Source organism: Salarias fasciatus, chromosome 5 (genome assembly GCF_902148845.1).
Source record: "Salarias fasciatus chromosome 5, fSalaFa1.1, whole genome shotgun sequence".
Taxonomy (NCBI): Eukaryota; Metazoa; Chordata; class Actinopteri; order Blenniiformes; family Blenniidae; genus Salarias; species Salarias fasciatus.
Genome location: NC_043749.1, coordinates 27,134,287 through 27,147,206, shown reverse-complemented (window position 1 = coordinate 27,147,206; position 12,920 = coordinate 27,134,287). Strand labels below are relative to the sequence as shown.

The 12,920-nt window shown below is 42.5% G+C and overlaps 1 protein-coding gene across 1 annotated transcript in view; it reads left to right on the top strand.

The window, feature by feature from the left end:
• Positions 1-12,920, top strand: part of LOC115388796 (isoleucine--tRNA ligase, cytoplasmic-like) — a 57,611-nt gene that overhangs the window by 22,001 nt on the left and 22,690 nt on the right. The window contains exons 12-17 of the mRNA XM_030092071.1: positions 1,474-1,565; positions 2,506-2,604; positions 7,958-8,084; positions 10,564-10,637; positions 12,145-12,339; positions 12,570-12,656. Coding sequence (XP_029947931.1) covers positions 1,474-1,565; positions 2,506-2,604; positions 7,958-8,084; positions 10,564-10,637; positions 12,145-12,339; positions 12,570-12,656 — 674 coding nt within the window. The remainder of the gene's footprint in view (positions 1-1,473; positions 1,566-2,505; positions 2,605-7,957; positions 8,085-10,563; positions 10,638-12,144; positions 12,340-12,569; positions 12,657-12,920) is intronic.

The following is a 12,920-nucleotide window of genomic DNA, read 5'->3' as shown; positions in this document are numbered from 1 at the left end:
GAAGGAGGGACTTGCTGTAGAACTCTTTGCGTTCATTGGACGGAAGGAGACAGTGCGCCCGCCTAACCATGTTTGGTTTCAGCTAATCACCGCAAAGAAAAAAATGACGTCGACAGCATGCACCCAGCAAGTGAATATCAACAATCAAGCCCACAGTGGATAGAAAGTGAGATTCGTGACAAGATGTCGAGTGATTTTTGCCGTTGATGTAGTGAAAATCTGCGCTAGTCATGCTAATGTTATTAGCTGTCCGTCGTCCAACGCATCACAACTCAACACTGAGACCCGGCAGGTCAGGGATGCAGGAGGTAAAGTGAGCTGAGTGGACTCAACATCAAGCTTATTCTGAAGGATTGATGAAATCAGTGACTTCTATGTTCACTGAAATTGCATTTTTTTCCCCTATTGAACTTATTTTTTTTAAGTTCTCAACTTGTTCAGCTTCTTTTAAGATGTTTAATTAATTTAATGTGATTATTGTTTTAGCATACACTTTGCACTAAAGCTGAGGAAACATTTGGATTCATCCTTTTCTAAAGGTTATTCAGTCGTAATTTCACTATTCTGACCCATGGAATACCCTCTGAAATAAAATGGGTTTGAGGCGCGCTCTAGTAGAAGTTTATTTTACCTCATGTTGAAAATATGTCGAGATCATTTTTTGGCTGCAGCCATGTCTGAGAAAAACAACCAAGAAATGACTAAAGTCGACTTGCTGTGTAAACAACCTGTAATAATTAGCCGAATGACTGTACACATAAACAAGGGTGTTATGTAACTAATGAAAGCCACAGTTTTGTGTTGGAATAAAAAACATAGTTCAACTCGATGCATCTTAATGATATCCCTGTCGACTGTGCTGCAATTAAACTGTTTCATTCTGAAGAAACATTGGGTGGAGTGAGATAAAGTTTCTCATTAAGGCGTTAAATACTGCTGACATTTTATGGAACAAGGTTTTGTTCTCATTACTGTTTAAAACAAAGTATTGAAAGTGAGAATTGTTAAAACAGGTTAGTCCCCCAGTATGTGGCTCTCATTGAAATATCACTCGATTGAGACTTTATAAAAACGTTATTTTTGCTGTTTACTGACATTTTAAAGTGAGTCTGTGTAAACCTCTGTTTGGATTGAACCTTCCCCTGGCCTACTTTTGGCACCAATGCCTTATTTTTGACACCTCTGTTTTAAAGCATCTGAAAACGGTATTGTTCAGGTCTTATCTCACATGGAGACATTGTGGTGTTGTTCAGCTGACACTTGTTGGTTTTCGATGCATTTGTGTGAACCTTTTTCTTTCTTCAGTATCGTCTCTACATGATCCTGAGGTTTAATCCATAATTTCACTGGTTTACATTTTTTTTTTTTTTTGGGCATTGACTTATACACCAGCGTTTCTTCCTGTTGTGTGACTGCCATTGCTGCCACAGCAAGTTTCCTCATGCAGGATCAACTCTTTGTGTGATTTTACAGGACGCTGACAAGAACATCATCAAGTGGCTGAAGGAAAACGGTCGTCTAATCAATGCCAGCACCTTCAAACACAACTACCCCTTCTGCTGGAGGTGAGACTCCTTCACAGTTCATGCTGCTGTTGCCTTTGTGCTATGTGGAGATCTGGATATGAACCGACGTTTTAAAGTCTTTGCAAGGAATCCCGCATCTCACTGTAACTGTCAGCCTCATGCAAACACACAAAGCAAAAATGTTTCAGTAGACTAAATCCCTCTCTGACTTGGATCGTCTCCAGTCTGACCCGAGTAGGATTAATTAACCTCTGTGAATATACAGAGACGTTCTCTCTCAGCCTCTGATGGGCACAGACTGGTAAGGTCGAAAAATAAATCTGCATCATCAACCAATGCAATGATGGATCAAGCATTTTATATTGATTTAAATGTATATGTTAAGGTAGATATCAGGGCGGTGCCCTGCCTACGGTGTTCACACCTTCCTTTGGTCAGGTTTGCGTTCACACTGCATTGACTCTGCTTTTAAAAGCAGGCCAAACTGCCCGGACAACGTCACGCATTACAACAGCTGCTCGTTTTGGCTCGCCATTGCCAAAAACAAACGCTGACCAGAGAGGACGAAAAGAAACATTTAGACAATTTTCTCCAAATTGAATCACTGTTTAGTTGTTTTTGGTTTTGTTTACCATTAAGATATGGTGACTCTGAACTCCCTCCCACATTAATTTTGGAAATAGGCTCTCAGGCCACAAACAGATACAGGCGTGTCCAGAAGTGGGCCGCAGACCAACAGTTTCCCAGGTTACCTGGAGTGGGTCCAAGCACAGTACATTCAGCAGAATGCCAGAAAATCTTGTGGAAAATGTTCATTTCATCAACACTTTGTTTCAACATCTTGTGTCTCGGGTATTTTTTGTTAAATAAAAGAATATTGTTGTATACACCAAAAATTCCAATTTGCCGTTTCTGTGTTTTCTTTCAAATCAGTGAATTGCATCCTGATGAATGGTTTAATGTGCGCCCGTATTTCCAGGTCTGACACTCCTCTGATCTACAAAGCCGTCCCCAGCTGGTTTGTCCGAGTGGAGCACATGGTGCAGAAACTGCTGGACAACAACGGGAAGTGCTACTGGTGAGCCGCCGTCCGAACCGCGCCATGCATTCCCAGCTCCAGGTCGCCACCAGCGCATTTCAGTCTTAAATACACGGAGCAGGGACAGGCAGCAGATGCAGTCCCAAAACAATTACCGCCGTGGGTCTGCGCTACTACATCAAGTTGTTGGCCCGTCTCTGTTGGTCAGCTTTCATTTTAAACGGCGGGGTGGTGGAATTTAACTGCATGTTGGCCACAGTGACTTCTTTATGTTTCATTACGCGGGGTTAAAATCCTCATCAAGGCCTTTTGTTATTACGCCAGTGGGAGCGGCGTTTTATGGAAAACATTAGCATGATGCTAATTGTAAAGGCGGAACATGGAAGGGAAAAAGTAAGCGTCAGCATGATGGCCTTGCTAAGTGGTATTACCCCTGGTGCTCCCACTGCTCTTTTCCGAGCCACAGTAGCTGCCTCTGGTAATGGGACTGTCAAACGGAGATGAATGACTCGCCGCTAGGAAGGTGAAGACACACAGACACGCTCCGCTCGTACAGTGAGACCAACACAATGCACACACTGCAATCCCTATCTGAGACACAATATTACAGTGGTGGAGACACTCTGTGGCTTATTAGGTACACCGAGGTAAAATTCATGAGGTTATTCATCCCTTTGCTATTACAATCAGTGGACAACACTGTAGATGTGATCACTGTGATTTATCGCAGGTTTTCTTATTTAGATTTCATCTGAATGTGCCTTAAAGGGAAGGGAAGCTCTGAAAAGTCAAACATTGTGTTTAGATACTTTACAGCTCATTAAAATTCAATTTGCATGATTGACAGTGTATACAAGTGTTTAAGCTAATGTGTATTTCAGTAATGAATGATGCTTTATATATTATAAGGCAACTTCTTTATACAAGGTTAATTGTTGGAAAAGGCTTATTTGGCACAACAACCTTGCTTTTATTAGAATTAGAATCTTATAAAAATAAGAGAAGACAATACATGAAATTAAGAGGGTGACATTTTTCAATATTCATAAGCACACATGAAAGGCAATAACACATCAACAGCTCAACTTTGCAGAATATTTCTGGTGTTTCCTGATAACAGTGTTGCTTTTGAACAATTTACCAATAATCTCCAACACCTGCAGTCGGCTTCTCCTCCCTCTGAGGCAATCACATGAATTTGATCACAGTTTCTCTTACATATCTATATCTCTGTTATGTATGTAAACAACATAGCCTTGTCTGTTTAGACCAATGTGGTTACAGTTATTGTTTACTGAGTGTGACAGAAAACTCAACCAGCTATCTGATCATACATTTTTGCTATTTAAAAGCTAAAAAGACAAAGCATATAATGAATTCTCCACTCATGCACTTATATATTTCCTTTGTTAAATTCCTAAGCACAGCTCTGCTTCTCATCCATTACTAATTATGTGACTTTGTTGAAAGAGGGCTTTTTTTATATTTAGACCCCACTTTCATACTTGAGCCGCAATATGTGAAAAATAGTCAGTGAGATGCTTTTAAAGTTGAGTAAGTCTGTGTGACGGTGCCATTAGTTGATGAGTGACTTGTGAAACGTATTCTCCAAGTGATTTGTTCACCTTGTCTCCCTGGACTTAAACGCTGCCGTGCAGACTCGGGCTGAGTGTCTGCTGAGGGAGTTGTGTCTGATTTCTCCAGATGCCTGTCTGTCAGAATAAATTAGCCACTGATTTAATGAGTGCTCAAAGGGCAGCTGGTGTCTTCTGAGGCTCTGGCTGGGAAGCTCCGGCACACTCATCGCATTTTTCATGCAATATTTCCGAGTAACATTAAATAATGAATAATAAATCGCATTACTGGTCAACTAATTCATAAATTCCACATTTTTCTCTTTTATGTCTTGTAGTTTCAAGCATCACCATCTCGGGTGAAGCCTTTTTTCTCGCCACTTGAAGTTCTTAGTATTATTTGACTTTGAAATAGAAGCAGATAGATTAGACTTTTCATTTCTCGCCAGTGAGTATATGTCATCTTGGATTACTGCCATGGCCCAAATGATTTTATCAACTGTAGCTGGATAACTTTCACTCCAGTACCTCCAGCTTCCCTTTTTCATCTGATTCTGAGATACCTGTAAAAGTGCATAGGATTCTTAATATACAGGACACGTGGTTGGTAAATGTTAAACATGTGAAGCTGGTATTTATTCCTGCAATCAACTGTGTGTTAGTGGCAACGACTTGATATCTAGGAAGAAAAAGATGAAGAGCAGGTGTTTGTGTTATCTGATTTCTAACAGGAATCACTTGGCCACATTAGGTTTGGCTGGGCTGATAGCTTTTAGCATCTAACACTCGTTTCCTCACAGTGAGGAGATGAAGATCACAAAATATGCTGCTGAGATTGTAAAACCACATTTAAATCAAGTTTCAATTTGAAGGACAGATTTAGTTTTTATCTCTGAAGTGTAAACAGGAAGTGGTGGTATTTTGATTATTGCTGCATGAGCTGTGATCACCCATGTCAACTGCTTTATGCATAATGCTCCTCCTCATGAGCGTTTGCTCTGGAGCTGCATTATAGCACAGGAACATGAATAACGCCATAACGATATGATAAAAGCAGTGGTGTAGTGTTCCCTGGAGGTGTACTCTTTATGTTTCTCCTAAAGCAGTGTGCATTCATGGTATTGCTGCAGTTCCCCTGGACCGCACCACGAGGTGTAGCGATTTTAATATACAAGAGTAATATGTGGTTTCTCCAAATAACAGTGCTCTTTCTCTTGTCTCTAATTTCCATCAGCTGTTCTTTTTATCTAGTTTTTATTCCCTGTTCCATGTACACATGCAGCTTGAATTTAAATATGTTTTATTTCTTAATATTGCAACTTTTTCATATTCATTCGTATTGTTTTTTTTCCATTATTAAAATTCTGCCGCTTTAAATGTACAGAGTGTGAATGCACAATGCAATTCATCGCAATTCAGTCACATTTCGCAATATCTATATTGACCATATTGATATCCCAATAACCATAAACTTGCGATATATTACGCAGCCTTCAGTGCTAGTTTTTTTATCTTATGTTTTTTTTTTTTTTTACTTTTTGCAGTAGCTGAAACCACTGATCTTCAGTTTACACCTCAACAGGTAGACGAGTGAAAGCCTGATCTGTCTGGTTACAGACTCGTTTGATCCATTACACTTTGTCCTTGAACGTGGTCTGTCTTTCGCTATCGCTCCATTTCACCCTGATTTTTCTGCCTTCATTACCGTTTCCCCCATCGTGCGCGCCCGGTTCCCTCTGGAGTTCGTCCCTTTGTCGTGAGCTTGAACGTGTCCCAGCGGTCTTCGACCTAAAACGGGAACCTGCTCATGGTAAATGTTCTGTGTGTCCCCAGCACCCGAACGCACTCTTTAAATTCTACATTTAGCATCAACAGAGAGGAGGAGGTTACGTGGGAGGAAAGCTGGTGAAGAGCTGCAGTAGAAGGAGGGGGCAAAAAAATCATTAAATTGATATATTAGGGGCCTAAATAGAAATGCCTCCTACAAATGGGAATTGATGAAGTCTTTGCTTAGCGCGTGGATCTCGACGACGATTTATACCCCCCGTCCTTTCACGGTTCTCCAGAGCAACATAACTTGGCACGGCAAGACACTGGGACGGGAAAAAAATGAGAGGAAGAGATTGTGAGATAAAGGATTAAAGCTCGAAATACCAGGCAGGAGTGGAAAAGTGAACAGAGAGGAGCTACAAAGGAGGAAAAAAGATGCCTCGCAGAGGATCTTAACCTTTGCTGTTGAGCTCTACACTGGGAGCATTTCAAGTTTCTTTTTATGGCTACGACCAGGGAGATGGCTGAAAACAAGACAACTCTATTAGAGGATATGATCAATAAAATCTCTGGTGAGAAAAATAAATATACAGCAATTTTAGAGTTTCACAAGTCGGCTAAAGAAGAAAAAGTGCAAACTGGATGCGAAATTTCCAGTTCTGAAACAGAGAAAAGCATTTCATGCGGCATATAGGAGGTTTCGCCAAATACTGTGACACAAAATAAGAGTGGGTGCAAAAAAAACCTCAACTTTAATATGTTCATAATGATGACTGCTTATATAGATACTCAGCGTCAGAGAGACAGTACATTCGTGATTTCCTCCTTTGGCTTTATTTCTTTGAAGTGAGTCTTGTATGTTTGCGTGCAGGTTTGTGATTATTTTTCCTTATGAAGGTAAATTTTATTTGGCTGTCAGGTTAATCGATTGATTAATTTCTTCTCCATTGGTCTTCCTGGCAGCTTTAGCCTGTTGTGTCGATACTGGTTCCTAAAAGTTCTGACTTTCCACATACTTTTCTTGCCAATGTAATTCTCATTTTTATTTAGTAAGGTTTTGATTTTTAATGATCCCTGCAGTAAAACCCAGGTCGATTTCTCCACCTATCGTTTTCCAATGATCCATGTCAGTGAATAGTTCCTGAGGAAATAATGGGCTCTCAAAATAATGTAACTCGCCTGAACATACAGCATTATAACAGCAACTTAAATTCATTCTAAAAAGGTGCAGCAAGTGGGAACATGGAGAAAAAAATCTCAATTATGGAGAAAACACATGAACTAGATGTAGCAGGGTGATATTGAAACAAAAATATGGCCTGTACCATAATAATTACGCTGTAATATTAAGTATTCTCTCAGTTTCATTGTCCAAAAATGTTTGCGTGTGCAATCCCACAAACACAATAAACATGATAGGATATGAAGCAGGAAACTGTTGCTTTTTGACAATATAACAATATATTATTTATACAAGCATAAAAGTATCTTACTATGTCATAGCGTCACCTGGACTCTCGATGTGTCAGAAGTTTCACCTCACCAGAAATGCTTATTCATTCATGACGAACCAACACAATTACAGAGTTGTGTGGATTACTGGGAATTAGCAGTAAGTAAGTACTAAAGTTTGTTTCTGTGACCAGAAGTAAACTCAAATATTAGCCACTGGGATTAAGTGCTGATGTGAGCTCCGGTCGCCGCTGGGCAGAGCAGAGCTGTGTGCAGCGTTGAGGCTGCCGGTGAAACTCGGTCGCTCGTCTGCCCAAAGGCCTGTTGCTCTAACTCCCACCCAGTGACTGCGACTGTTGTTTTATTTTGGATGAGTTTGCATTGTTTTCTTTGACCAGTATCTTGAAACCTGTGGCAAACCCTCATCTCGTTATGAAGACTGAGACGTGATAAATGATCTGGATTCTAATGGAGCACAAAGTAGACGGAGGCTGCTTCATCTTTATTAGGCCATTTTTCCACTTAACGTCAATTTAAAGCGAAAAAGTTTTCTCTGGTTTTATTATGAATATGAATCACATCGTCTGTGTCCGCAGGGTTCCAGAGTTTGTTCGTGAGAAGCGTTTCGGGAACTGGCTGAGAGACGCTCGCGACTGGGCCGTTTCCAGGAACCGCTACTGGGGGACGCCGATCCCCCTCTGGGTCAGCGACGACTTCGAGGAGGTGAGCAAAACGCAAACACGGCAATCTGCAGTTGTTGTTGGTGTCGCGGTCTGAGACTGTTTGTTGTGTGATGGTTGCATTTTCAGTTCATTCCAGGCTAAGCTAAAGAAGACGCTGCTGAAAAGTTGAACTCTGTAACTCACTTTTTTCTATTTGTCATAGAAACTTTTTTTTTTTTTGAGGCTGTTTTGTGTCTTTCCAGAAAGAAGATTGCTCTGCTGCAACAGCACAGAAATCCAGCTTCTCATAAATCCGCCGTGTGGAGGGAAAAAAAAAAAAGAAAAGAAAAAAGTCTTGCTGACCTCTTTTTGACACTGGCGTAATTTAGCATATCTGGCCGCGCTGCGTTTGTGCGGAGGCTTGTGTAGGAGAGACTTCTCGACATGGCAGAGTGAGGTGGCCGTGGTGTCAAACCAGGAAGTGTAGCGTGACTCCGTACTGCAGCCGGCCGGCTCCCCTCAGGCGCCATTATAGAGTGCGCCCATAAACTCAACACATGAATGATTCATTAATGTTAACCACAAATAAACTCGTGTGTGTGTGTGTGTGTGTGTGTGTGTGTGTGTGTGTGTGTGTGTGTGTGTCCCTCCTTCACACCGATTAAGACAACTTCAAAGGTCCATGAGACAAACAGCTGTTGGGGTGAAAGGAAAGAAGACAGAAAATAAAGGAGGCGGGGGGTAAATTATCCAGCGGATGAAATGAGGAAGTGAACGGCATGAGATGGGTGAAAAATGAGAGTTGAATAGAGGGGGAGGAATGAATACAGAAAGTGGGAAAATGAGCCAAACCGTGAATGTCCATTTTGTTCTGGGTGTTTGTTGCCAGACGGGCTGACTGTGTGCAGCAGGCTGAACTGAGCAGACATGTCAGAATTGGGTTGTTTGAGCGTTAGGAAAAATGAAGCTTTGGTCCTGGAGCAGAAAGAGGGACAGCCAGCGACCTGCTTGCTGGAAATAGCATTGTGACTGTTTCCAGAACACTTGCACTCCCTGGTGCCTCCCTCACATTCCCCTCAGTGACGATCCGCGCACCCAAAGCCGAAGCCGCGAAGCGAGCATCTGTCTGTGTTTCTTCTTATTTGTGCTCCGTCTCTCGATCTTTCCTCGGCTCCGTGTGCACGTTTGATTTGCTGTGTCTTTGTTTTGTAAATGGCGGTGGCGTACCGGGGCTGTATCTGGGCCATGTTACCTGGCGTGTGGTGAAACTAGAGCACAGCCTACAGGTTAACTCTCCAAGGAGGCCAGATAGCACACTTTGCCATTCTTTGGAAGGCTAGAGAAGTGAGCCTCCTTCTGAGCATTGTGTCTAATGTTGGGATAAATCTGAACCTCTCAACCTCATTCGGTTTCATCTCGCTCATTTCTCTTCTAGATCGGTGCCAAACGTTTGATGGGAGAAATATGGAGTATTTTTCGCCTCAGAAACCTTTATTTTCTCTTCCTGTAACACAGTCAAATGTCGAATGAGTCACTCTGCACTCGAGGACGTTCACCATCTGCGTTCAATAGGAAAAGCTCCACGTTGCGTCTTCTCTGCACCAACACAGCATCACCTCTCCTCATGAATATGAGCTCTGAGGATCGGCTCGAGCTGGTGGGGGTGTGTAACTCTCACTGCTGCTCTACAGTAGCCAGTGCAGTTTGCTGCTGAAAATGCTGTTTTATTATTAAACGACGCCTCACCTCCACTTTCAATATTCTTTTCCCCCCATTAAATATTGAAATATGTTGAATCAGATGAAGCTGGGACATCTGTTTCAAAGCCCCCTTTCAAACAAGGTGTGTAGTCAAGAATAAAGAACTATGGACATTATTAGGGTTTTTTTTTTCTCAAAGCTAATGTTTTTCCAATTTTAATGGCAGAAGCATCACGTGCGCAGACTTCACTTTGCTTCAGAAACCTGCTGCAGACATTTACACATTGGTAAAGGAGAAATTATTTCGTATTCAAGTTGAAAGACAGAAGCATGCAGACTACAGCGCAGTATGAATGCTAAATGATGCAAATGTTGTTGCAGGCCTGAACGATTTTAACAGAAAGCACAACGGAAATGCAAATGTATCAAAACTCCTTGCTTTGTTTACGAGAGTGAAAGTACCGATTCAGCCACTTTACCCATTAAAAGTAAAAAACTTAATGTCCTCAAGTGCAGTCGTAAAAATCACGGTTTAGCTCTGCTGCCACAAAAAATCTCTTAAAAGCGTCTTTAACCTTCGTTAGAGTTTTGTTGGACTCTAAATGGCTGTGAAACCAGCGTGTGGAAATGCATGGAACCACTTGTTTCTTTAGACCAGAACTTTTGCCGTCTGCTGCTGACGATGCCAAAAACATTCATCCTCATCATAAGAAGATATGTTGTGAGAAATAAATGTTTCTCCGTCACATCTGTGGAACTGGAAGAAGTGAACGCTCGTGTGAACCTCTGAATGGGACTGTTGACTCAAGGCGTCGTGTGTTTGTGTGTGTTTGCTGCCAGGTGGTGTGTGTGGGGTCCATGGCGGAGCTGGAGGAGCTGAGCGGAGTCAAAGTAACTGATCTGCATCGGGAAAGGTGAGTCACCGATCGGCCGCCCAGATTAGCGTCCGCCCAGCCGAACGTGACGGCGGGATGCCCTCCGCTTCGCGGCCTGTTTGTGTTACAGGAGTCGACACGTTGTGATACATTTTTGATATACCGTCTGGCCCCGTATGCGCGCCGGCGCACGGGTTTCACTTTAAATCCACGCTGGTTTCATCTTAATGTGAGCCGCCGGCCTGAACCAGACGGCCGCCGCGGGACACAGATCACGTTACTCTTCCGCCTTTCATCACCTAATTGCCTTTAATCACTTCCATGGAGCTGGCCATCTTTAATTGATGCACGAGGAAGAGGTTGATTTCTCCTGCATTTGGTTTTTACACTTCGTCTTGAGCATTTTAGAAAAGAAGTACGTTTCCTGCAAGTTCCACATTTGTTAGATTAATGAAGATGTTACATAAGAGACGCATGGCTGAATTGGTGGAAGGCATTCAGCACTGCTTCGTCTAAGTTGCACAAACAAATGAGGGCTGAGTTGACCGATTAAGCTTCATTATATTGTTTTGTCAGTAGCTGTGGTTACATAGACCATGAGCAATCTCATTAAATCCCAATCTGATTAAAATTGTGTAATGTAAACACTTTTATCTGATTGGATTGACTTTATCCCATTGATCTGATCGCAGTCTATGTAAATGACACATTGATTTGTTTATTTTCCCCATAACCTGTACTATTTGATTGGTTAACAGATAGAGGAAAAAAAAGTAATAAAGTTCTTGACGAGATAGAAAAGTTGTATCACTTGCAGTTGGCAGGCTGTAGTCAGTAGAAATGATAAGTTCTGAAGAGGAAGGCTCTAAAGGTAATGGCTCTGCCAGCATGTTCTAACATTGTGGATAAATCTTTTGCATAACAACCTGCAAAAATGACTCATTAAACTACTCAAAATGCACTCAGCCGTTCACTTCTTTTGGGGGAAAAGTCCTGCTGAACACTCCTCATTCATTTTGCCTCCAACAGGCCTCTTAAGAGAAGCAGAATGCAAAATTTCAGGCTGCAAAACTAAATCTCTCACCTTGCTGTGGGTATTTTGTTCTGTGGTTATATTGAAGTTCCCTATGAAAGGATCTCCAATGCAGAGATTTACAGTATTTCTTTTATTTATTTGCCAATTGGCTCACTTGAATACATTGTAGTTACGAGCGTTCTCGGGTTTTCTCACTTCTCTGCAGCAACACTGATTTGCTTCCAAAACTGCTTCTGAGCGACTCGGTAAATATAGTAAATTTTTCCATATCCTCGTGTCTGACACTCGTAACCCGAAGCAATAACCCGAGCTCAGTGGGTGTCAGCTCAACACGACACTGTTCCTCCTCTGAAAACTTATTTTCAGCACTGAAAGATTATAAAGTTCTGGACGGCGGCCCAAATGCCGGAGAGGTCCCCCCACAACACCAATAAAGCCTCAAATAAAGGTTTGATTTTCCCACTTTTCTCACCAGTTTGTTTCTCTCCTTCTCTCTCGCTGTCTCCGCAGCATCGACAACCTGACAATCCCGTCTCGGTGCGGTAAGGGCGTGCTGCGGAGGGTCACCGAGGTGTTCGACTGCTGGTTCGAGAGCGGCAGCATGCCCTACGCCCAGGTCCACTACCCCTTTGAAAACAGGAAGGAGTTCGAGGACACCTTCCCGGCAGATTTCATCGCCGAGGGCATCGACCAGACCAGAGGATGGTAAAGAGGGGAAGATGGAGTGGATGGATGAAAGGGCGACAAACCGAGACTCTGTACACTGAGTCCATAAGGGGAAATGATGAGATAAGAGCATGAATCAGTAGAATGAAGACAGTGTGATGTCTTCCTTAAAGATTAAAAACTATGAAATATCACTTGAAACTGAAGTTATATCCTTTCAGTCTTCCAGCCCCGTCGTTAATCCGCCGCTGTGTGTCGTCTCTCTGCAGGTTCTACACCCTGCTGGTCCTCTCCACGGCGCTGTTCGGCAAGCCGCCCTTCAAGAATGTCATCGTGAACGGACTGGTGCTCGCCAGGTCAGTTTATTGGCCGGAGAAGCCGCTCTTCTCCTCTTCCTAAAAACTAGAATTGTCAAATCCAGAGAAAACATCACACACTTTCCAACCCTGTCAGCCTCAGGTCCTTTCAGTCCTGTTGAAGATGGGGATGAAGCACAAACGTGCAGTTTCAGGACGAAGAGGCCCATTTGTTAGTGCGCGCGGGACCGTTTTCTGCTTCAGAATTGTACACAAAGGAGTATTTATGACTGCAGGATGGTGTTTGTGAGATTGTTTCACAAA